Source organism: Cetorhinus maximus, chromosome 19 (genome assembly GCF_964194155.1).
Source record: "Cetorhinus maximus chromosome 19, sCetMax3.hap1.1, whole genome shotgun sequence".
NCBI lineage: Eukaryota > Metazoa > Chordata > Chondrichthyes > Lamniformes > Cetorhinidae > Cetorhinus > Cetorhinus maximus.
The window spans coordinates 88,656,055-88,682,405 of record NC_135897.1 but is presented as its reverse complement, the minus strand read 5'-3'; the positions used below and the strand labels follow the sequence as shown (position 1 = coordinate 88,682,405).

Here is a 26,351-nt window from a genome sequence, read left to right as displayed (position 1 = left end):
CTCATTTCGTGGATGGTAGAGATTCTTGCCAGTCACAAACGGGAGGGTTTATGTTGGCTCCTATCCTGCTCAGAATGATATTCTCTGTCACATTTTCTGAAGTATTCTGCCTCAGCAAATTTGCCATTTACATTAGGTATTGTACTGAAGACAAAGGCTTCAATTTAAGGAGACTACAACCTAAAAACAACGTGCATGAAGCAGTGGATCCTGATGTTCTTTTTACTGATGACTGTGCCCTAAATGCCTATTCAGAACAAGGAATATTAATTGGCATGGATTACTTCACGTGCATGTGATAACTTCAGTTTCACCATCAGTCCCCAAAAGATTCAAGTCATGTACCAACCTGACTCTCGAAAGCATTATGTGAAGCTAACTATTACAGTCAATATTCAAAGGTTTAAAATAGACGACAAATTTGAGTTCTGTTGAAGGGTCATGTTGGACTCGAAACGTCAACTCTTTTCTTCTCCACCGATGCTGCCAGACCTGCTGAGTTTTTCCAGGTAATTCTGTTTTTGTTTTACAAATTTACCTTCCTTGACATCACCCTCTCCAGAGTCATTCACATTGACAATGATGTTAAGCCAGGACAGTTAAGATCAGTGTAGCTTTTGACAAGCTACAAAATACTGTCTGGGAGTGAAGAGGAATTAGCCTCTCAACAAAAGTGGAGGGAGATAGAGCGATTATCATTCCCAATCCCTTGTATGCTTCTGAGTTTAGACAGTTTACTTCAGACACACGCACATGCTACACCACTTTCACGTGACCTGTTTGCAGAGATATCTTGAGATCATTTGGCAAGACAAGATTCTTAGTACTGAGGTTCTCTCCCTTATCAACATTCCCAGCACCCACAATCTGTCAAAGAGAACACAGATAAGGTGGGCAGGGCATATTGTCAGAAAGCCTGCTGAGCGCTTGCCAAAAAAAAAATCTCTTCTTCATAGAGTTAATTGAAGGGAAGCAAACACATGGAGGCCAGAAAAGGCCTTTTAATGTGTGGGATTAAAGATTAGAAAGAAGAACAGTAGTTTATGATTGAGACTTGCATAGGCTATCCATCCATGATGGTACAAACAGATACATATAGAAAATGCTTAAGCTCGAAGCAAAGAAATAGTCTAGCATGCTTTGCTACATTGGAAGCAAAGCTGGTGGCAAGCAATTTGCTTTGTTCAGTCATGTTTGACTGTGAGCTGTTTTTGTGAAGCAATTTTTCCTCATAACAAAACAAGACAGTCTAATTAAGAAGTGACAACGAAGAGGTTTAAAAGGCTTAAAACAGACCTAGAAGGCCTGGAAAACCAGGTGTGTATCAGTCAGTGTCCCTAAGACTTTATGAGCACAACAAATTACTAGTAGGTCAATGAAGTACTCAGGCTTCATATCTGAAAAATTGTCAACTTAGCCGACCTGAATCCAGGTCAGAGGGAGAACATGGAAAGATGAGATTCTCCCCCATGGCTTGAGCATCCCACCTGCTGTTCAGTCAATACCAGTAGAGATGGGATGATTAATTTTGCATTAATTTCCCATTTAAGGGCCTCAGTTGGCAGCATGGCAGGAATGTTCAATCAAAACATCGGTCAGGACACAGGTTTCACCAGGTCCCTCTCCCATTGTTCTTGGAATGGCTGCAGACACAACATTAGGTTGAAGTTACAGATCCCTACTGCATTCAGCAAGTTATTGGCTTCTTACTACCATATGCCAGTGGCCAACTTAGCTTTAATGTTAGTATATAATGCACAGAAGAGGACTTACCTTATGTACTCTGCTTCTAATTGATAAGGGGTCCGCTTAAAATTACGCCACCATCAAGTAACCATGATCAGGGTCATTCCCTTTTTGATGGAATTTAGCTCCTGAATACAGCCTCCATCTTACTTTTTGTGAGTGACTGCGAGTGACTGGTCCTTTCCGCGAGACGATCTTGGTGATTGTACATTGACTGGGTGGTGAAGACACCAATTTGCAGGGCGCCTGGATGACCATGCTTGGGGTAATTATAGAACAAAGCCTCTCAGTCTAGTTGGGCCAGTTAGAGGCTTACAGCTACCTTATGATCTTACATTGCCTCTGCCTGCACACCTGAAAACGACTGAGGTTCTACCTACCACCACTGATTGAATTCAAATTCTCATTGTCTCACCAGCCTCTTTGAACTTCACCTTTTAACAATGAAACCCCTTTCATAGTACCAATTTTATTAGTTATATAAACATATGGCTTGGTATGTGCTAGAAAGGCATCAAGTTTTCACCCCATTTCTTGAATGCTCTATTCAAAAAATGCAAATGCACTCTACCTCTCTGTTTAGATCTCAAACTAGTTCATCAAAGCAGCTAGACTAACTGGCTTCAATCCAATTAAGACATACCCGCAGACCAAACCTCTATTTTAAAAGGAAAATATTTTCCAAAATATTATATACATTGATAGCTTCATGACATCCCCCTCCTTATCAAAAAAATAACTGTCATAACTCTAAAAGATGGCTTCATTTTTAATAACCCATCTCCTATACTTATTACCCTATTACATTACCAGGTGCAAGCATTACCATAACTATACACAAGTCCTTCAACAGAAATCACTCCAGTTCAGTGTCCAGGTTTTTTTTCAAAATGCCCCATTTTCCTTTAAGCTTCAAACTCTTGATAATGCATCAGCGAACAGACTTTCTCTTTCAGCAATATGCATAATACACAGTTTAAATGGTTGTAACAATAGACTCCATCTGAAAAGCCTTGCACTTTTGTCACGAAATTTGTCCCAAAACTTCAAAGAATTATGTTCTGTATAAACGATTGTTTCTGATGAATTGTTTGCACAATGTAAATTTCAAAATGCTGCAATGCTATTGTGTGGACCCATTACATTCAACAAAATATGGGACCAGAAGACCGCCTGTCTGCCCAGCTTGGACTTCTAACAAAGAGAGCGTGATCAAAGCTTGTTAAAGCTGGAGAGGCACTAAGAACCACCATCTATCTCCTAATGTGAACAGACACAGAGAAACTGATTGTTACCCTGAAACTGACTCATCAATTGGGCAACCCCACATAACCTAAGTCCCTTTGGCTTTTGGAAAGTTTTAATGGTACATTCCTGGACTCCCATGTCAGTCTGCTGTTTAACATCCAGCCTGTCAACACCAAAGTAGGACTCCAGGCTGACAACAAAGCCTGCCTCAAGTCTAAACCTCATTGAAGGCTGATTTTTTGGAAGATTCATACCATCACCTGTATGGCATCCCCAACTTTAAAGGAATTATGTAACCCCTGCTTTTCGCTAGCTGAACCCACCTGAACCTTAACTCCTCCGTGAAGGAGCTCTCACTGGACTCTGACATTCACGTGAAAGAATATCCATATCTTTGGTTCTTTTTAAAAATATTATTCCTATTTGTAAAACTTTTCTTTTTTATTTCCTTCTTGTGTGCCTGTGTGTGTGTGCATGTAGTTCTCACACCCATCCCCTGCATTTGAATGCAAGAATAAACAATACTGGATTTAACCTTAAAGAGAGTTTGCTACAAGTCACTTTAAAATTAACTTTACAAACAGAGGTAAAAACAAAAAACTGCGGATGCTGGAAATCCAAAAGAAAAACAGAAACAGAAATACCTGGAAAAACTCAGCAGGTCTGGCAGCATCGGCGGAGAAGAGCACAGTTGACGTTTCAAGTCCTCATGACTCTTCAACAGAACTAAGTAAAAGTAGGAAAGGGGTGAATTATAAGGTGGTTTAAGTCGGTGGGGGTGGGGGGGGTGGGGTGGAGAGAGAAGGGGGAGGGGGGTTGTTGGGACAAGCAGCCAGTGATAGGAGGAGATAACCAAAAGATGTCACAGACAAAAGAACAAAGAGGTGTTGAAGGTGGTGATATTATCTAAAGGAGGAATGTGCTAATTAAGAGTGGAGAGCAGAACAAGCAAGGTACAGACAGCTGTAGTGAGGGTGGGGTGAAATAAGACTAAAAGGGCATAAAAGGTATAGATAAACAATGGATGGAAATACATTTAAGAATAATGGAAATAGGTGGGAAAAGAAAAATCTATATAAATTATTGGAAAAAACAAAAAGGAGGGGAAAGAAACAGAAAGGGGGTGGGGATGGAGGAGGGAGCTCAAGATCTAAAATTGTTGAACTCAATATTCAGTCCGGAAGGCTGTAAAGTGCCTAGTCGGAAGATGAGGTGCTGTTCCTCCAGTTTGCGTTGAGCTTCACTGGAACAATGCAGCAAGCCAAGGTCAGACATGTGGACAAGAGAGCAGGGTGCAGTGTTAAAATGGCAAGCGACAGGGAAGTCTGGGTAATGTTTGCGGACAGACCGAAGGTGTTCTGCAAAGCGGTCACCCAGTCTGCGTTTGGTCTCTCCAATGTAGAGAATTTTAATGACTTGACAGAGTCTGGCAAGGTGAGTAGCACTGATAGCAACAAGCTCATATCCTTGGAGGTTATAAGTGACACCCAGAAGATGGGAGCCCATGTGGCAAACTCATGGATCAGATATGACCAAGTGCCAGCATCCACAGTGAGATGCAAAGTAGCCCGACCCAGGAGATGCATCATTAGTCAGAGTTGCTTATTGCATTGCCAAGACCGGATGGCCCCTTGCAGTAGTCCTCCCCATTGTGCAGTGTTGGTCATGGAGGCTGGCATAGACTGATGACCATGGCGGGCATATGAAAGACTAGTGTCACTGTGCATGCCTGTGGTTCTAGGCAGTGGAGAAGAAATGGAGTTGGTGTGTCGCTCATAGGTGTAGTGATCCTGATGGAGGAGGAGGCGAGATTGAGGGCGAGATAGGTGTTAATACCTATGTCAGGTCAGTGATTAAAGCGATGGTGGGGCATCAATCCTCCTCACAAATACTTACTGCTGCACTCCTGTGGGCACTGATGAACACATGGAACATCAGATTAAGGACAGGCAGCAGTAGCTGAAAGAAAGCGCAATGCATTAATATCACTCTTGTCTCTCCCACAGTTTGAGAAGCGGATGAGGGACCAACAATGACCCCAGAACGAAATGAGACCTCAGAGGAGGACAAAGGCTCACACAAGTCCATGCAATCTCTAGCAAAAGAGACATTCTCATGTCAGTGGGCTTGTAAGTGCAGTTAGAAAGGGTGGCACCAGCTAGTCAGCATGGCACAGAGACATGTGAGCAGGTAATGGAGGCAATGACAGTTGCAGCCACCCCCGATTTGAGAACTAAGGAGAGGGCCAATGATGCACATGCAGATTTCAAGACTCAGGAATCATCAACAAAGTGATAGTTGCTGGAGCAGCAGTGTGCAATATCTGGATACCTTGGAACTTCTAGGGACTATTTGCACCCATGCACATATGATGGTGGAATCCATCCATGCAATGAGTGGCACCATGCCCCTGGAGGCTGACAGCAGGGAATCGTCTGCTGAGAGAGTGGTGACCCTCATGGAGAACCACATGCAGCATAGAACTGAGTAGGTGCAGGAGATGCATGCTGATCTCCGCAGCATTGCATCATCCATTAGCTGTGTTGAGTGATGAATGAGCAAGATGTTCCCATGACACCTGGACCAGTTACCGGGTGTTAAATCGTTCAGGCAAGAAGGGAATGGCAGATGGGCCTTGAAAGTGTGGAGATGTGATTGCTTAAATTTATGGGGTCTCTTGTCAATACACTTTTAAAAAATTTCTTGCATTGATTGAAGATTCTTGGCCCCCTGATGGTGGCACAAATGTTTAATGAAACTCTGATTAGAGCCTTAGCCCCTGCATAGGCGCAGATGCCTCCCCGCCCTTTCCACCCCGACCACCATGTGCCGTGTCCCTCTAAAACTCAGGCATCCATAGCCCATCTGCCAAGGCCATCTTGTATACAGTAGCAGGGCAGGTGCAATCCTTCCTCTGCTTCAACTGCAGGCACCAGGAGAGGATAGCCGATGCAGTCAGCTAAGTCCGCCTGGATTGTCCTTAGGCTCTCACTGGATGATAGCTTTAAGATGAATGTCAAAGTTTTAGATGTATGTACCACTTTAAAAGTCGTCCAGTGCATTATAGAATGAATTGCCTTTTCATTTCTGGGGCCATCATCAGATGGGCACTTGAAATGGGAACATGAAAAGGTATACACAGCACTAGGGCAATGGTGAATGTTTCCTTTTTATTCATATAATGTCGGAACCAGTAAGATGGTAAGAGTATTTAATGAAAGGTTACAAAGGCTACATCAGGGAGAACACTATCATTTCCAGGGGTGTGTAGCAGGAGAAATGCGTGCTCATGACTGAGTTGTGTATCTCCCTGACACACATGTCAATGCCTATTGTGGGAGCATTGTCCACTTGATCTCGACCTCCCTCCAATTCTTTCTCCTCAGAGGAGGAACCAGCATGCTTGATGCGTTCAACGTTCTCTAACTCTACTCCCTTCCCGAGAGCCAGGTTGTGCAGAGCACAGCTTGCTACCATGATACATGTACCTCTATATGGGTGTATTGCAGAGCTACCCCAGATCCATCCAGGCATCTGAAAGTCATTTTCAGATGGCCTATGGCCTGTTTAATCATTGCCCTCCCAGTCCCGTAGCAACAGTTGTATATGTACTCTGCCTTGGGTTCCCACACAGGTGTAAGCAACAATGTCTTTGGTGCATACCCCATACCCATCTATGAAAGCACTTGGGTGGTGTGGAGACACCTGGGACATCTCAGGCTTTAAGAGGCATGACAACTTTCCCAGAATCTGCAGAATCCTTTTGTGTGGGTGGAAGACTGAACATTCAGTGAGTGGAAACCCTCCTTGCTCACAAAGGCTCCTACCTGCTTTGCAGGAGACTTGATAGCGGCATGCGATTGCCTTCCGCACCTGAGGAAATCCAGCGATAGCCCCTGATCCGAAAGCCCTCTCAACCTAACTGGCTTGATTGCTGTGATACCCCGTGTATTTCCCTGTTCTCTGGTACATGGCATCCATCATCCGCTTAATACTGCAACAGGAATGGGCCGCTGACTTCAATATCATGCAGATGTCCCCAGACGGTTGTTGGAATGACCCTGAAGTGTAAAAGTTGAGCGCCGCAGTCACATTCACCATCTCACGTCACGAGTGACTGCCACATCCCATTAGCCTCAGCACCTCCTCCAGCATTCCATACACCTCCGCTAACATCTACCGGGACATTTACAGTCTTTGGAGACACTGGTGTGCGATCACCTTTCATTCGTGTAGACTCAAGATAGCATAGACTACTGAATCTCACCTCACTGAACAATTCTCTCAACTCGGTCACTACTGCAGTGATACTTCATTGCACTCCCTCTGAGGTAAATTATCCTTACTTAGCTAAGGAGACCAAAATTAAACACAGTACTCCAGGTGTGGCCTCATCAAGGCCATATACAACCACAATAACAAGTTTCTTTACACTTCCAGGCCATTCCCGTTGAAATAAAGGCTAACATACGATTTGCGTTCCTAATTGCTTTCTGCATGTTAACTTCCCGTGATTTGCGGATAAGGAAATGCAAGTTCCTTTGATTACCAATATTTCCTAGCCCTGGGTCATTTAAAAAAATATTCTGCTTTTCTCTTTCCCAACCAAAGTAGATAACGTCATATTTCTCCACATTATATTTCATCCGTCACATTCTTGCCCACCTACTTAAGGTTAGATCCTTGCAGCCTCTTTGTATCTTCCTCACAGCTTACTTTTCCAGATAACTTGGATCCATCAGCAAGCTTGGAAACATTACACTCAGATCCCCCATCTAAGCCATTGATATGGGTGTTAAATAGCTGAGGCCCTAGTCACAGCCTGCCAATACGAAAATGTCATGTTTATTCATTCTCTGCTTTCTACCTGCTAACCAACACCCAATTCCCTCTGAATCATTAGCCTAAATACCATGAACGCTTTTCTTGTGACAATCCAAATATGCCACGTCGACTGGTTTACCTTATCCAAGCTATTAATTACATCCTCAAAACATTCTAAGCAATTAGTAAAACATTAGTCTCCTTTCATAAATCCACATTGTGAGAAAATGTGGGTCCTTTAGAGACAGAGAGAGAAGTAATTATCATGAGAAATAAGGGAATAGCAGAGACATTGAGCAAATGCATTCCAAATATCTTCATGTCAGATGATACAAAAACATCCGAAAAGTGATGGAAAAGGCTGCAGTGACGATGAGGAAACTGAGGAAATTAGTATTGAAGCATCACTGAAGACATTACTAGGACTAAAAGCTGACAAGTCCCTGGGACCTGATGACTTACATGCTAAGGCTTGTCACAAAACTATCATACTTTTCATAATCTTATTGCATGCTTATGGGTGTGAGTGTGGAATGGCTCTTTCTGTGTGACTGATTTAATTGAATTAGAGTCAGATAGACTGCAAGGGTGAACTTATCAAAGTGGATAGATGTACAAGAGGCACTTGAAATTATAATGTGTGAGATAGGGTGTGAATGAAATTTGCATTTTAAGGTAAGTGGAGAGGTGTTTGGTTTTCAAAGGGATGGTAGAATGTGTACAACTAACAAGATAAATAGGGCAAGATTATTACGTTTATTTTTCCCAAAAGGTAAAAGGCTACATTGACAACAGGAAAGAATTTTATTTTATGGGAACAGATAAATTTTCAAAGACGTGTAGAACAAGGGGATTTTACATATTAAAGAGAGAGAAACATATATAAAGAAGGATGGAAGGTGATGTGGGGGGTGTGGTGGTGTAATAACTTGAAAGATCAAGCAGCCTTGTGGAAAAGTCTGCAGCCACTTTTGCAGAAGTCTGCTGTGTCCAGTAAGTAAAGTTGTGTTAGAAGCCTTTGGAATTCCACTGTCAAGTGGGTTCTGTGGTAACCTTGCTGGATTGCTTATTTACATTTGGAAGTTATTTTGGACTGCTGCCTTAAAGAGGGTGTATAGTTGGGAGTCAGGTTAATTAGGAATTTTGAGATTTGTTGTAATATCAAGTAAATGTAACCTTATGTATGTGTTTGAATTATTTTCTTTTGTTAAGAAATGTTTTAATTTAATTTTTAAAATCACTAAAGTTGTTAGTGGACTCACTACTTCTGAGTTCAGTGCACAAATCTTCTCATAATAAATACAAATTGCAAAACCATTGTGATAGTGTGGCCAAGTTTCCCTTGTGGATTTGGTCCATCTGGCATATATCACCTGCTACATCATAATAGGCTTAAAAAGAGCGGGCTACAGATATGATATTTTTATTCATTCATGGTATTTGCGCATCACTGGCTAGGCCTACATTTATTGCCAGTCCCTAATTGCCCTTGAGAAGGTGGCGCTGGACTGCCTACTTGAACTGCTGCACCCCATGTGGTGAACGTACATCCACAGTGCTGTTAGGGGGTTGGTTCCAGGATTTTGACCCAGCGACAGTGGAGAAACAGTGATATATTTCCAAGTCAGTATGGTGAGTGGCTTGGAGGGGAACTTCCAGGTGGTGATGTTCCTATCTGTCTGCTGCCCTTGTCCTTCTAGATGGTAGTGGTTGTGGGTTTGGAAGATGCTGTCTAAGGAGGCTTGGTGAGCTCTTGCAGTGCATCTTGTAGATGGTACACACTGCTGCCACTGTTCATTGGTGGTGGAGGGAGTGAAAGTTTGTGGATGCCAAGGACCAATGGTTAGATTCTCTCTTGTTGGAGATGGTCATTGCCTGGCACTTGTGTGGTGTGAATATTATTTGCCACTTGTCAGCCAAAGTCTGGATATTGTCCAGGTCTTGCTGCATTTGACCATGGACTGCTTCAGTATCTGAGGAGTTGATAATGGTGCTGAAGATTGTGCAATCATCTGACCTTATGGTGGAATGAATGTCATTGATGAAGCAGCTGAAGATAGTTGGGCCTAGGACACTACCCTGAGCAACTCCTGCAGTGATATCCTGGAACTAAATGATTGACCACCAACAATTGTAATCATCTTCCTTTGAAGCATTAATTTTGTTCTTTCAGTATTTCTTAGGTGCTAGAACAGTCCTGTGGATCAAAAGGCAGCAAGACAGGAAGGAGAAGGATAACAAAGAACTACAGGGCAGTTATTCTAACATCATGGATAGACAAATTGCTATTATTAGTGACGTGATACAGGGCACTTAGAATATCATAATCTGATTTGAATGAGTCAATGAGTCAAATCAGTGCTGATCTTGGATGCCTAGCTTATACTTTTCGAAATCGCAATTAATCTTTTTGCAAAAATTATTTTCCCTCAAAGTGTCTGCCCCAACGATGTTACCTTGATTGGCCTGTGTTTATCCCTATCCCTGTTTTAATCAAGGACAATCTTCAGATATCTGGCACTGCACCCATATTGGAGGATTGGAAAACTGTGTTCACAGCCTCCATTATTTCAGTCCTTACTCCCACAGTGACCTTGGATGTATCATAACCCAACCGAGTGTTTTTTCTTCTTTGAGCATGACCATGCATTTAAGAATGTCCTCTTTATTTATTTTATCCAGCATCATAACGTAATTCTTCTTGAAGCTAAATTGGCACAACCATCTTTTCCATTGAAGACAGATGCAAAGTGTTCATTTATACATCAGCCATGCCTTCTACTTCCACAAGAAAATCTCATTCTTGGTCCCGACTTGACTGCACTCTTCCTTTGACCAGCCTTTTGCCATTTATATGTTTTCAAAAGACGCTTTATGTTAGCCACTAATTTATTTTCATATTCTCTCCCTTTACCCTCTTATTCCATTTTAGGTTCCTCTGTACTTTAATATTCAGCTTGACCCTCAATTGTATTATGAAATTTACATGTGTCATTAGTCTCATTTTTCTCTCTCATTTTGATCTCTCTCTATCTTTTGGTATCCAGTGAGCTGGAAATGTCGACATCCTTCCTCCTCCCCACCAACTCCCCACCTCCCCACCAACACACACAAACTTTGGGAATATATCTGTTCTGCACCAAACCAATTTCATTCTGCAGACCTTCAGTTGCTTCATTACTACATTGCTCTGATTCTAATCCATCTGGGACCCGAGCAATTTTCAACTTACTAAAGTTAACCTTCCTCCAATATGTTTATGGTTTATTGTCCTTGTCTGCATTCAGATCTATTTTAAAGTTGATGATGTTATGATCACTGTTCCCCTAGAGGGATGCATAATACATACCCCTGATTCTCAAAAGTATTGAATTCACGTAGCACAAGCAAATTGCAGCGCAAGACATGAAGAAACTGACAACCAATAAGTGACAAGCATAAATTAAAATTTACCAACATTCGAGGAGAGATCCTCCAACAAGCAATGACACTCAAAATGTAAAATGCAAGTCCATCGAATGTCACGTGTAAGTATGTAAGTCTCTGGTAAATGGCAAATCCAAAAATGCACGTCAGGAAGAAAGAGTCTGCAATTATGTTGGACCTTTCATTATCTCAGGACATCGCAACTATTTTCAACCAATGATGCACCTATGAAGTGCAGCCAATATTATAATCTAGGAAACGTGGCAGCCAACCTGCAGAACAAGGTTTCAGAAACCAATATGTGATAAGCTCCGAGAATAAAAAAAACTTATCTACCAAAAAAAAACTTATCTACCAAAAATGTTTTAAAGACATGTCCTGATTTTCAATTAAGTGCAAACCAATGTTTCGCGGCACAGAGACCTAACTGGATAGAAACGAAATGGAAACGAAACAAAATTCTTAAAAGAGGCAGGATTATTTTTTCAGCACATTACATTCATTTCTAAAAGTTAAGTTAAAGCCAGACGAGTTTAACATAGAAGAAGCAATGCTTTGTTCTATTCTGCCTCCTTCTGTGATTGTCACCCATCCCTCCTCTATCCAGGTTCCACTTCCTCCACTGATGCTATCTCAAGCCATTCCGACTGTGAAAGAACAAGCGACGTATATTTAAAAGTGATAACTGAGTTTAATACATGCAGCCACAACGTTACATTTGTTCAGAGCAAAATTTCCACATTTTATAAGCACTGTGTAGTTTATTCTAATGTTGAGATTCGTAGCAGTAAAATGACGATAACAGCAGTTACTTCAAGTGAAGAGATTCGCTTCCCCGCGTTTATATTACAAAACTCTGGGGGAATAATTAAAGATCATTGGAAGCCATTTTATCCATCATATGTTTCTTTGTATTCCTTTCTTTTCTCAGCAGGATAATATGACATTTGGGGGTAAAAATACAGAAAGGAGTCCAAAACTGGATGCCAAAATCGCAAACACTTCCACAGCCACGGTGTATTTACCAGGGGAGCTGATGTACGCTGGAATGAAAGTTATCCATACAGCACAGAAGATAATCATGCTAAAGGTGATGTGTTTAGCTTCATTGAAATTGTTTGGAAGTTGTCGAGCTAGAAAAGCAACCACAAAACACACACAAGACAGGAATCCTATATAACCGAGGACACAGTAAAAGGCTATTGACGAGCCTACATCACATTCAAAAACAATTATTTCCTTAAAATATTCGCCGTTCTTTAGAGGATAAGGAGGTGATAATCTTAGCCAAAGCGTGCATATTAAACATTGCACCAATGTAAGTACACAAACAGATAGACGCTGTTGAACAGGTCCAAACCACCTCATCGTGTTATTCTTCGGAAGGAGTGCATTAAATGCCATCACCACAACAACTGTCTTACTTAAAACGCAAGAAATGCAAAGAACAAAAATGATACCAAAGGTTGTGTGACGCAATATACAAGACCAGATGGAAGGTTCTCCAATGAATGTAATTGAGCACAGAAAACACAGAATTAATGCAAAAAGCAGAAAACTTAACTCCGAGTTGTTGGCTTTAACAATAGGAGTGTCTCTGTGAACATAAAACAAAGCAAATACACCGATCGTTAGGGAAGCTCCGAGCAATGCCAGTGTCAACAAAATAATCCCCATCAGATGGCCAAAAGAAAGAAACTCAATTTCCTTCAATATGCATTCGTCTCGTTGCCAGTTAGACCGGTATTCCCATGGGCATTTGATGCAATCTGGAGAATCTAAAAGAAAGGATACAAAATACACAGGAAAGAGAAAGTGGTAAAAACCCACAGTGCTGTGTTTATACTAAATAATGCAGTGATTAAAAAGTTCAGCAGTAATTATCCCTGCTCCTACTTTATTAGTAACACAACAAATTGAGCAAGAATTTGTGTAATGTTTGCTTTTCAATGAAAACTTCGAAGCTTTCTTTAAAATGCTCCTTCACGCGTTTTCTTTCTTTTCGAAATCAGAGGAAATCAGTTCTCACCAAGCACAAAGCAAGCACATCCGACTCGCCCTTGTTGGTTCGTACCTGTGATGTTGCTAACTTCACCATCGGCGCATTTTATGCAGTCAAAGCAGCAAAGGGGTTGTCCTTTCCTTGTTGCTTTCCTGGTCCCATGGGGGCAGCTTTGGGAGCAAACCGCTCTTGGAACCTTATGATAAAGCAGAGGAAGTCCTTCTTTATTCATTCTGTGATGTTTCAAAGTTCACCCCATTATTTAAGAAAGGTGAAAAGGAGAATTCAAGAAATTATAAACCTGTTAGTTTAACATGTGTTGCGGAGAAGTCATTGGAATCTAAAATTAATAACAGGGAGACCGGATACTTAGAGAAATTTGAGCTGATTAGAGACCACCATTGTGCAGTTTTAGAAGGTAGGTCATCTGTAACAAACCCAATACCCATCTGGTTCATTAATGCACTTTGGGGAAGGAGATCTGCCGCCCTTACCTGGTCTGGCCCACATGTGACTCCAGACCCACAGCAATGTGGTTGACTTTTAAGCGCATTCTGAACAAGGGCAATTTGGGATGGGCAATAAATACTTACCTGGCCAGGGGCGCCCACATTCCATGAATGAATTTTTAAAAATGATACTTTTGAGGAATTAAATTCGAGCTCAGGAAAATGAAATAATCAAAATAACTGGTGAATTTTGAACTTTATAACTAGAGAACTGGAATAGAAAGGGGCGGACGGTCTTCAACAAGTATAAAAGCCATTGTTAGACCACATCTGGAATGCTGTGTTCAGTCCTGACACTGCACTTTACAAAGGGGATATTGGACTTAGAAAGGGTGCAGCCCAGACCCAACAGAAGGTTACCTAAACTGCGTGATTAGATTATGAGGAGATATTACATGGACTAAGATTGTATTTCCTGAAACATAGAAGGTTAATGCGAATTTGATTAGTTTTGGGGAGTTTCAAAGACGTTGTTAGGATTGATGGCGGGAAACTTTTCTGCTCGTAAACTAATGTAAGACATTAATTCAAATCCCAACACCTGCAGCTGATGACTTTAATTCTAATTAATAAATAAACCTACAATAAAAATCCAGTATCAGAATAATGATCATGTAATGACTGGATTTGAATGGTTCACTTATGTCCTCCAGGGACGGAACACTGCCATCCTCGCCCGGTTTGGCCGCTATGTGCCTCCAGACCCACATCAATGTGGTTGACTCTGAACTGCCCTCTAAAATTGCTAGCAAGCCCCTAACTAAGGGCAATTAGAGTTGGACCATAAATGCCGCCTGTTCCAGCGACGCCCGCATCCCGAGAGTGAGGGAAATAAATGAGAGGCATAAATGTAAAATCATAGCCAGACCATTCAGGGGAGAAGGTAGGAAATACTTACTCACAGAAAGGGTTGTAGCAGTTTTAGTGAAACTCTGTCCCACAGTATGAAGTAGATGCTAGCTGAGCTAATGCTTTTAAATCTGAGATCGATAAGATTTTGCTATCCAAAACGGATGTGGATCATTCATGACCCCACTGAATGGCACAGCAGGCAAGATGGGCCGAATGGCCTACTCTTGCATCGACGTTCTGCAATTAAAACTGTGCTGGCGAATACAAATTATATCGGCTGCTGCGACTATATTGTTCCTCTTACCTGGATTTTCAACAGTAAATATCACCTGTGTCTCTAGGAATAAGGTTGCCCATTCGTGAAGCAATCACAGTGAAAATGTGAATCTATGCCTGAAAGATCTTTACTTTTCCATGATAGAAATGGAATTGTCAATTTGATTTTCTTGATTTTAGAACTTTGCCTTACCTGGAGGATACATGACTGGGGATGTAGAATGTCAGTTGACAGCCACTGGAGAAACTACCTGTCTGTGGGGATTTTGGAACCAGATAGCAGCTGGTTCAGTTGCGTCAGTACGCAAGGGGTAAGTCCCACAACACTCGCTGACAAGCCTGGCACACATCTACTACCACTTGCTATCATCTCGGTCTTAGCGATGTTATGGCACAGCGGATGGTAAATGCTGAGATGTTCAAATCCCTGAGGGAAACTTGAAATAACTGCCACAACCATTTTGCAATTTGTATATTTATCTCGAGATGCGTGCCTTGAATTCAGTATTCATAAGTCCACCGAGTATTAGAGGGTTTTTACAAAGCTAAATTAAATATTTATTAATAAAAGAAATAATTTTAAGCACATACATAAGCCTACAAATAACTACTATGACAACTCCTCGCTCCCCTGATTAACCCAACTCCCAGTTACACCTCCTTTACGGCAACAGTAAAACACAGATTTAAACAGTCTCAGGCAAAGCACACACACCGGACAGTTGAATTCAAAATGAGTTTTTCTCAGCTCCATTCCTTATAGACAGCAGATTGAGTCTTATATGCTCAGGCTTTTTACACTTGTGTTAGACCTTAAAATGTCTTCCCTTACACACAGACTTCTCTCCTTTATACATATTTTCCCTATTGAATGCAAATTTCCATTGTTTCACTTTGTATTTGGACTTTACCTCTCTAATAATAAAAGTCTAACATAGTACTAAGTTAATCTTTGGGAAAAATAAACACACTGGCCAGAATCTTCTGCTTGGTTTTCAGGGGTGGGCCCCCACGCCAACGTGTAAAATGATGTGTGATGATGTCGGGCGTGCATCCTGATGTCATTGCGCATCATTCCAATCTTCAGTTCGGTGGGGGTGCACCGGAGTCGGCTGAGTGCCTGCTGAACTATCAAAGGCTTGTTAAGGCCATTAATTAATTAATTAATTAATTAATTAAAGTACATGTCAAGGCTGCCCATCCAACCTTAAAGTTGACAGGCAGGCGAAGAGCCCAGGCGGCCTTTGTATTTTTCATGGAACCTCATCCACAGGCGAGATCTTCTTATCGTGTCCACGGACAGTCTATACATGGCCCAGCCAGAACTGGACAGATTTTTGCGCCTTGTTGTTGAATTCAGCAAGATCTGCAACAGTGCAGGGTTCCTCTAGTGATAGACATTGCAGGAGATGTTGCATAGTCTGTAGCTCAGTTCCACATTCACAAGTTGTCAGGCAGGTTGTATATCCCCATTTGCTTAGTTTGAACGACCTACACCAGTCCTAAGTCTGTTAAGGCACTTCCAGGTTGTCCAGTTGCAATTAGCTCCTGGGGGAAGGCTTTCATCTGGTAGAATTTCCATCACTGGGGGTTGTTCGAGACTGGCGAGCCGGTCTTTCCACAAGGCGATGCGGGCTTCAGATGGGGTTGATTGTAATGGAACAACACTGTTCATGAAGCTCTTCCTTGACTTTAGGCGGCTGGGTGTAGGTGTATGACCATGGAGAGGGTGCCTCTCATCTGATGTTTGATGGAGTCGCTCTTTCTTGCTTGCTACCATTCTTCTTATATCCGGGGGAGCGATACCCGCCAGGATATATCGGCTGTTGGTGTTTGTTGGTTTTAAACAACTTGTCGGCAGCTTGCATTCAGAACGGCATCCATCTTCTTAGCATGAGTAGATCTTTCCTATGCAGGGCAGGCGTATTCAGCAATGGAATAGCAAAGAGCAAATGCACTGGTTCGCAATGTTTTCAAGCTTGCTCCCCATTTTGTGTTAGTGAGCTTATTCAGGATGTTGTTTTGTGCGCTCAGGTGAGATGAAATTTCATGAAGGGTTTCTTAAACAAATAAAATTTTATCAAAATTCATAAACATGTCCCAGCTCATGTGACAATGTCACATGAGGGGACATGTCTGAGTAATTTTCTTTTTTCTTTTTTCCAATGTTTTCTTATTAAATTAATCTCCTTGAGGCAGCTCCATGCCTCAGGGAGATTTTTGCACGCATAAGCCCCGACTCTCCCTTCTCCCCCCCGCCCGCACAGGTAGCGTAAAGCACTTCCAGGTGTGCGTCACGCTGGGCAGGCCTTAACTGGCCCACCCACATAAAATGGCAGCCCGCAGCCCATCACGGGCTCCGCTCCTGCCCGCGCCCATTCACGACTGGCCTGCCTGACGGGGAGAAAATTCTCCCTGCAGTTTCTTAACTTCTTCTGGCTCAGTGTAACATTTCACCCCTTCTTTTGAATTCAAGCTACTCGGGTTTATTTAAAAATGCAAATGTTCCCTTTACACCTCGCATACTAAAACTTCAGCCATGTTTAGCTACTTAACAGTTCAAACCTAGTTTCCCATCCCATACATCAAAGCACCCGGACCAGCTGTCCTGTAATTCAATTAAAACCCCCCGCACTCACAATAACAGACCCAGAGACACAGACCCCACTATTACCCTACTTTACAATAAATTCCAATAACATTATGGAAATTATTATATCTTCCTGACAGCAAAAACTGACTGAAAGTTTTCAATATCATTCGAGAAGATTGTAAGGAAGTAAATAAAGCGAATGCTATGCCATAACACTCCCTGAGGGCTTGTGACATTTGTGGCTTATTTATAGGTTAAAGAATATTTTAAAATATAATATTCTAAATCGATGGTGATATGATTGCCAAGCATTGCAATGAATTCAAAAAAGAAAAATAGAAGAAGAAAACTTTTGCGGTTGAGATTTTTTTCACAAGGCGTCACATCGATATTTTCACTGCCAGCATCTTTATATGTTGCTCAATTTGGTAATCACAATTTAAAAAAAAATTCATTCATGGGATGTGGGCATTGCTGGCTCAGCCAGCATTTATTGCCCATCCCAAAATGTCCTTATGAAAGAGATGGTGAGCTACCTTCATGAACTGCTGCTGTCCATGCGCTGTAGGTGCACTTACACTGATGTTAGGGTGGGAGTTCCAGGATTTTGACCCAGTGACAGAGAAGGAATGATGATATATTTACAAGTAAGGGTGGTGACTGGCTTGGAGGGGAACTTCCAGGTAGTGGTCCTCCTATGTGTCTGCTGCCCTTGTCGTTCTAGATGGTAGCAGTTGTGGGTTTGGAAGGTGCTGTCTAAGGAGCCTTGGTGAGTTCATGCAGTGCATCTTGTAGATGGTACACACTGCTGCCACAGTTCATTGGTGGTGGACGGAGTGAATGTTTGTGGATGGGATGCCAATTAAGTGGGCTGCTTTGTCCTAAATGGTGTCAAGCTTCTTGAGTGTTGTTGGAGCTGCACTCATCCAGTCAAGTGACTTGTGCCTCATGGATGGTGGGCAGGCTTTGTGAAGTCAGGAGGTGGGTTACTCATTGTATGATTCCTTGCCTCTGACCTGCTCTTATAGTCACAGTATTTATATGGCTCACCCAGTTCAGTTTCTGGTCAATGGTAACCCCAAAAATGGTGATAGTGGGGGATTCAGCGAGGGTAATGCCATTGAATGTCAAGGGGCAATGGTTAGATTCTCTCTTGTTGGAGATGGTAACTGCCTGGCACTTGATGGTGCAAATGTTACTTGCCACTTGTCAGCCCAAGCCTGGATATTGTCCAGGTCTTGTTGCATTTGGACTGCTTCAGTATCTGAGGAGTTGTGAGTGATGCTGAAAATTGTGCAGTCATCAGCAAACATCCTCACTTCTGACCTTATGATGGAAATAGATGGTTGGGCCTAGGACACTATCCTGAGCAACTCTGGCAGTGATGTGCTGGAATTGAGATGATTGACCTCCAACAACCACAACCATCTTCCTTTACGCTAGATATGACTCCAACCAGCGGAGAGTTTCCCCCTGATTTCCATTGACTCCAGTTTTGCTCGGGCTCCTTGATGCCACACTCGGTCAAATGCTGCCCTGAAATCAAGGGCAGCCACTCTTACCTCACCTCGAGAGTTCAGCTCTTTTGTCCATGTTTGAACCAAGGCTGTAATGAGGACAGAACCTGAGTGACCCTGGCGGAGCCCAAACTGGGCGTCAGTGAGCGGGTTATTGCTAAGCAAGTGCTGCTTGATAGCACTGTTGATGATCCCTTCCATCACTTTACTGATGACCAAGAGTAGACTGATGGAGCGGTAATTGGCCGGGTTGGATTTATCCTGCTTTTTGTGTACAGGGACATACCTGGGCAATTTCCCACATAGCCGGGTAGATGCCAGTGTTGTAGGTGTACTGGAACAGCTTGGCTAGGGTCGTGGCAAGTTATGGAGCACAAGACTTCAGTATTATTGCCGGAATATTGTCAAGGCCCATAGTATTCACAACGTCTGACCACGATTGTCGATCTGCAGTTACAATTATTCATGGCTTTGCATCTATTTTCCATTGTGTTTTGTCAGCTGAATCATTACAATTACGGTGCACATTCTGACCAATGTTGGCTCTGCTGATCGAGTTTTGAGTTTCCCTTCGAATTCTATCAACATCTCGTGTACACAAAATTATATTTATTAACTGATCACTTAACTGAACAATATAAGTCACAAAACTTAAATTTATAAACACAGGTCGACAATAACCTGGACATCTGAACCCAAGATTTAACTCGACTAAAGTAATAAAGTTATTGATGAGAAAATTTAACAATATGACTGACAGCCCCGCCTTCATGCATTCCCCGAAACATTATACTCTTCCTGCTTCCTTCATATTTGATGCAAGTTTCACTCTCTAAACAACAATAATCTGCTAAAACAGCCTAAGCGAACATGCATATTCAAGCATGCGCAGAATTTCAAGACTATTAAATTCAGAAAGGTGACGCGGTTACTATCTTCGATCTTATCTACGCCACTAGGAGCACTGGTGTGTCTTTAGTGTCCCTACCATAATTTGACCTCCACTCTATACAATTGCTTCGTCCTTTATCACAAATTCTTGGCCTAGAGGAGCTGATCCGTCATAGACCCCGACACCGACAATATCCACGCCGCCAGCCGCAGTCGGCTGCCAGTTTACGATATCATATGTGGCCACTGGATCTCCATTTTCATCAAAGTGGATATTTTCACCGATCTTGGTAGTGAAATTGACCGTTTTCATGTAATGTAGAAGCTTTAAAATGGAATCGAGAATGGAGAAGTTAACAACACTTTGTTTAAAAGAAATTTGAAACATTTCATATCGCCTTTAATTCCGATAAGAATAGAAACCAGTTTATAAATATTCCTATTTTAAATTACCCAACTGTTTAAAATATTGACCGCTTACCTGCCACGGTTGAAAACTTGAGATATTTGCACAACCTTCTTGGGGAAATGGTCCTTTGCCATTTTGACACGACAGCATGTTATGAAGAGCGTGGGCTATTGCGTATGTAGCTTTATATACATTGTAAGTAACCCTGTACTGCGAAACATCAGTAAATTCATTGTGCGCTGTCTGCAAAATCTCTCTTCCGGTGCATTCTCTCAACAGAGGAGATGGCTTTTTATCTGTTGTGTTCTCTGTGCTCATCAGTGTACAGCTGAAGGTTGATTCCCAGAACTCCCTCACTAAAGGATTGCCTGGATACAGAGAAGGATTGACGCCCATGAGAAATTCTCTCAGTCCTGGTATATCTACCTGGCGAATTGCAACGCCGATTGTGCCAGAGGCAAAACGCCTGCTTTCTGCCTGAGGTAGGAACTGCGTGGATACCCAAGCCTCGCTTCCTATCCATTGTACACCCGTCACGTTCTGTCGTATAATCTCACTGAATAAAATCTTCATTTCCTCAGGCGCGACGAAGGCCACGACGACTTTGGTGGAAGATTTCTTAACAGCGTCTACAATTCTAAGTAACTTGTCCCTGTGGTATGTTCTGTGAATAGACTCGGAGAAAGCAATGCAAACACCTAATTGTTGGACAGCTTCGGTGAAAGCTTGCATCCCAAAGTTACCATAATCGTCACTGTTTTTAATCGTCCCGATCCATGTCCAGCCAAAGCGCTTTACGAGATGAGCTAACGCTCTTGCCTGGAAATAGTCGCTCGGTATCGTTCTGAAAAATGATGGATATTTCCTCCTGTTACTCAGACAAGCACAGGTGGAAAAGTAGCTGACCTGTGGAGGATTAAAATGGAAGCATGTGAAATGTTCCTATATCGACTCTGATAATTCTTCATTGACTTCCAGAAAATGATGGAAATACCCAGCTGAGGCTGCAGCTGTGAAAAAAAATGTTATTCTTACAGGAAACCCTAACGAGGGGGTGAAAGCTGTAACTAACTCAGACTTCCTGTTTTTCATAGGTTGTAAAACTCGCTACTGCATGTTTCCATGCTTTAAAAAACGTTCAGAGATGTGCTGGATTGAAACCAGGAGCCTGGGGCTTCAGTTATGTGGATAATATAGATTTTCTGGGATTGTTCCCCCTAGAAGAGGAACAAATAATTTGATCTCGACTCGAATGGGAATGAAATGGGGAAAGGGCAGAGGAGTGGGGTTAATTGGAGAGCTCCTCCAAAATGCATTCAGGTTTATTCATCTTTTTTTCTGTGTGGCCGGATTCTATGGTTCAAACATCTGCCGTATTTTATATGTTCTTCATTACTCATTTTCCTGTGATTTAGGCTGCGCAGATTGAATTAAGAAAACTAACTTTCAAGTTAATTCATTCACTACTGAATACGTCTCTTCAGCAACTTTGAAATGTTTCATAATGGGAAACAGCAATGCAATAAAATCAGATTATACAAAGGTGGAGCCAATAGGACAGAGGGAGTTAAAGACAAATATACAACCCCAGCGAATCAAGTAAATAAAAGCAAAATACTGCGGATGTTGGAGATCAGAAGGTACGAGAAAAACTCAGAAGGTCTGGCAGCGTCTGTGGAGAGGGAGACAGGATGTTTCGCGTCCAATATGACTCGTCTTCGGGACTGTTGCGAAGAAAAGGCCTATTGGTCTCGGGACGTTAATTTTGTTTCTCTCCTGGCAGATGTTGCCTGGCCTGCTGAGCTCTTCCAGCACTTTCTGTTTTTATTGCGAATCCGTTGGAGGGAGAGAACGCGGAACACGGTGCTGAGAAACAGAGCAAGTTAGTTCTGAAGCGAATATCTGACCAATTAACGCTTGGTGAATTTAGAAACTGTCCTCATGCCTCGCCAGTATTTTTCAATCTGTAATCAGCTAAAACATAGATCGGAATGGAAATCGCTGATACCATTCGTTTCAGTATCTTTTCATGTAAGAAACCACTTATTTACATAATTTTTTATAGCACAGTCCATTCTGCGCAACCAATCAATGTTTCTTTTATGCATCATACGAGCTCCTTCACATTTCTTCAGCTCGTCCCATCAACATATAATCCATTGCTACCCACCGCACCACCCCCCCAACCACCCCCATCCCCCTTGCACTTATCCAGCTTCCCCTAAAGGAATCCGTGCTCTTCGCCTCCGCCATTTAATATCGTTGTGAACTCCATATTTTTACCTATATTTGAGGAAATATTTGCTGAACTGCCCCTTGGATTCATTAGTGACTATCTTTTATGGTCCCTTGTTGTGGGCTCTTCTACAAATGCTTGGTCAAAGCTACCGAAGCCCTTGGTAATCTTAATGAATTCTATCGAGTTACATTTCAGTCTTTTGTAGAGAGAAGAACCCCGGGCTGTTCAGTCTTTCTTGATCACTTTAGTTAAATTCTGGTCATTAGTTTAAGCCGTTCAAATATCTTTTTTTCTGTGTTCCCGTTGCATTTAATCATAATTTAGGATTAAAGTTAAAAGTATCACTTATCAAATTTCGACAGGCTTCGATCTCTATTGATAATGCTGATTCCCAGTGTAGTTATATAACTGATGTAAATGTAAATATATTTGCACCAAGAAATAGCCTCCTTAATGTGCAATAATGAGAATTATGGTCTAATAAACCGACAATAAAAGTAAATAATCCATCTCTCTGACAGTAATTGTGGTTAGCCTTGCTTTAGCTATAATCATTGACCTAACTATATATATATATATATATATATATTTATATCTTACCATTGGAATTCTGAATGGACCGATTAAAGTGGCCATTGCTACAGACTGTGACGATGCAGTATCTCTGACAATGGCAGAGACAGTAGAAGATATTGTGCAAGCAAGATTGGAAGACTTGTCTTCGCCTCTGTTTAAAAACCCAAAAGTTGATTTCAGAGTTAAAGGCGGCATGGTGCAGGTATCAAAAATCCGGTAACCCAGTGTAATATTAGGGAGCAGCCCTGGATTCTTGTTGATTTCTTCAATGGCGAAAATCATCGCTAGCACAAAGCGAAAACCTCTGGACCAAAAGCTGCAGAAAAAAACCCCGCATTTTTGTGTGGGTGAAATTAATAGGGATTATTGTTTTAATTTCATAGATCTCGTAATATTATCATTATTTTGTTTTCAAACACCAGCAGTAAGTCTCCGAACTGACCGTGCTTAATGAGCGAATCATATTATTTTTGAGACACTACATTCAAGAACTTAACGTTTAATTAAATGGTACAGTTAACGTTTCTAAAAGCGCATCGCAAATACAAAGTCAACAAAGTAGCCCTTTAGTTCGGCAGAAACGCTTTTAAAAGGCGATGTTCAGCCACAAATCCTCACATGCATCTTTAAAGCATGTAAAGGGTATAGTTTTGCTTAAAGCTACTGCGGATGCTGGAAATCCAAAACAAAAACAGAATTACCTGGAAAAACTCAGCAGGTCTGGCAGCATCGGTGGAGAAGAAATCAGTTAACGTTTCGAGCTTTCACGACCCTTCGGCAGAACTGAAGCATAGTTAGGAGAAAGGAGAAATATAAGCTGGTTTAAGGTGGGGGGGCGGGGGGAGAGAGAAGTTGAGGGTGTGGTGATTGTGGAGATAAGCAAGCAGTGATAGGAGCAGATAATCAAAAGATGTCACAGACAAAAGGATCAAAGAGGTGTTGAAGGTGGTGATATTTGTCTAAGAAAAGTGCTAATTAAGAATGGAAGACAGGACACTCAAAGTACAGCTCTAGTGGGGGTGGGGTGGAAAGACTAACAAGGTTTTAGTTTTAGATTTAAAAATAATGGAAATAGGTGGGGAAAGAAGAATCTATATAAATTATTGAAAAAAAAGGGGAGGGGGGAGAAACGGGGTGGGGATGGGGGGAGGGGGAGTTTCAGATCTAAAGTTGTTGAACTCAATATTCAGCCCGGAAGGCTGTAAAGTGCTTAGTCGGAAGATGAGGTGCTGTTCCTCCAGTTTGCGTTGGGCTTCACTGGAACAATGCAGCAAGTCAAGGACAGACATGTGGGCAAGAGAACAGGGTGGAGTGTTAAAATGGCAAGCGACAGGGAGGTTTGGGTCTTTCTTGCGGACAGACCGCAGGTGTTCTGCAAAACGGTCGCCCAGTTTGCGTTTGGTCTCTCCAATGTAGAGGAGACCGCATTGGGAGCAACGAATGCAGTAGACTAAGTTAGGGGAAATGCAAGTGAAATGCTGCTTCACTTGAAAGGAGTGTTTGGGCCCTTGGACGGTGAGGAGGGAGGAAGTGAAGGGGCAGGTGTTGCATCTTCTGCGTGGGCATGGGGAGGTGCCATAGGTGGGGGTTGAGGAGTAGGGGGTGATGGAGGAGTGGACCAGGGTGTCCCAGAGGGAACGATCCCTATGGAATGCCGTCAGGGGGAGTGAAGGGAAGATGTGTTTGGTGGTGGCATCATGCTGGAGTTGGCGGAAATGGCGGAGGATGATCCTTTGAATGCGGAGGCTGGTGGGGTGATAAGTGAGGACAAGGGGGACCCTATCATGTTTCTGGGAAGGAGGAGAAGGTGTGAGGGAGGATGCGTGGGATATGGGCCGGACACGGTTGAGGGCCCTGTCAACAACCGTGGATGGAAAACCTAGGTTAAGGAAGAAGGAGGACATGTCAGAGGAGCTGTTTTTGAAGGTAGCGTCATCAGAACAGATGCGACGGAGGCGAAGGAACTGAGAGAATGGGATGGTGTCTTTACAGGAAGCGGGGTGTGAGGAGCTGTAGTCGAGGTAGCTGTGGGAGTCGGTAGGCTTGTAATGGATATTGGTGGACAGTCTATCATCAGAAATTGAGACAGAGAGGTCAAGGAAGGAAAGAGAAGTGTCAGAGATGGACCATGTGAAAATGATGGAGGGGTGGAGATTGGAAGCAAAATTAATAAATTTTTCCAGGTCCCAACGAGAGCATGAAGCAGCACCGAAGTAATCATTGATGTACCGGAGAAAGAGTTGTGGGAGGGGGCCGGAGTAGGACTGGAACAAGGAATGTTCCACATACCCCATAAAGAGACAGGCATAGCTGGGGCCCATGCGGGTACCCATAGCCACACCTTTTATTTGGAGGAAGTGAGAGGAGTTAAAGGAGAAATTGTTCAGTGTGAGAACAAGTTCAGCCAGACGGAGGAGTGTAGTGGTGGATGGGGATTGTTGGGGCCTCTGTTCAAGGAAGAAGCTAAGGGCCCTCAGACCATCCTGGTGGGGGATGGAGGTGTAGAGGGATTGGACATCCATGGTGAAGAGGAAGCGGTTGGGGCCAGGGAACTGGAAATTGTTGATGTGACGTAAGGTGTCAGAGGAATCACGGATGTAGGTGGGAAGGGACTGGATAAGGGGCGAGAGAAGGGAGTCAAGATAACGAGAAATGAGTTCCGTGGGGCAGGAACAGGCTGACACGATCGGTCTGCCAGGACAGTTCTGTTTGTGGATTTTGGGTAGGAGGTAGAAGCGGGCCGTCCGAGGTTGGGCGACTATCAGGTTGGAAGCTGTGGGAGGAAGATCTCTAGAGGAGATGAGGTCATTGACAGTCCTGGAAACAATGGCTTGATGTTTTGTGGTGGGGTCATGGTCCAGGGAGAGGTAGGAGGAAGTGTCTGTGAGTTGACGCTCAGCCTCAGCAAGGTAGAGGTCAATGCGCCAGACAACAACAGTACCACCCTTGTCAGCGGGTTTGATGACAATGTTGGGGTTGGACCTGAGAGAACGGAGTGCAGTGAGTTCAGAGAGAGACAGATTAGAATGGGTGAGAGGAGCAGAGAAATTGAGACGGCTAATGTCACGCCGACAGTTCTCAATGAAAGATCAAGAGAAGGTAAGAATCCAGAGGGAGGGGTCCAAGTGGAGGGAGAATATTGGAGGTGGGTAAAAAGATCCGTTGAACGGGGAGAGGACTCCTGCCCAAAGAAGTGAGCACGGAGATGAAGACGGCGGAAGAAGAGTTCAGCATCATGCCGAG

At 42.7% G+C, this 26,351-nt stretch overlaps 1 protein-coding gene across 1 annotated transcript; it reads right to left on the bottom strand.

Annotated features, from left to right (window-relative positions):
• Positions 1–12,112: 12,112 nt before the first annotated feature.
• On the bottom strand, positions 12,113–23,411 carry LOC144694239 (extracellular calcium-sensing receptor-like). Its single transcript, XM_078564584.1, is given in 6 exon segments — positions 12,113–12,210; positions 12,213–13,022; positions 13,319–13,442; positions 19,982–20,209; positions 20,366–21,199; positions 23,133–23,411. Coding segments are annotated over 6 exon segments (2,352 nt in total). The 5' UTR covers positions 23,391–23,411.
• Between the last annotated feature and the right edge of the window lie 2,940 nt (positions 23,412–26,351).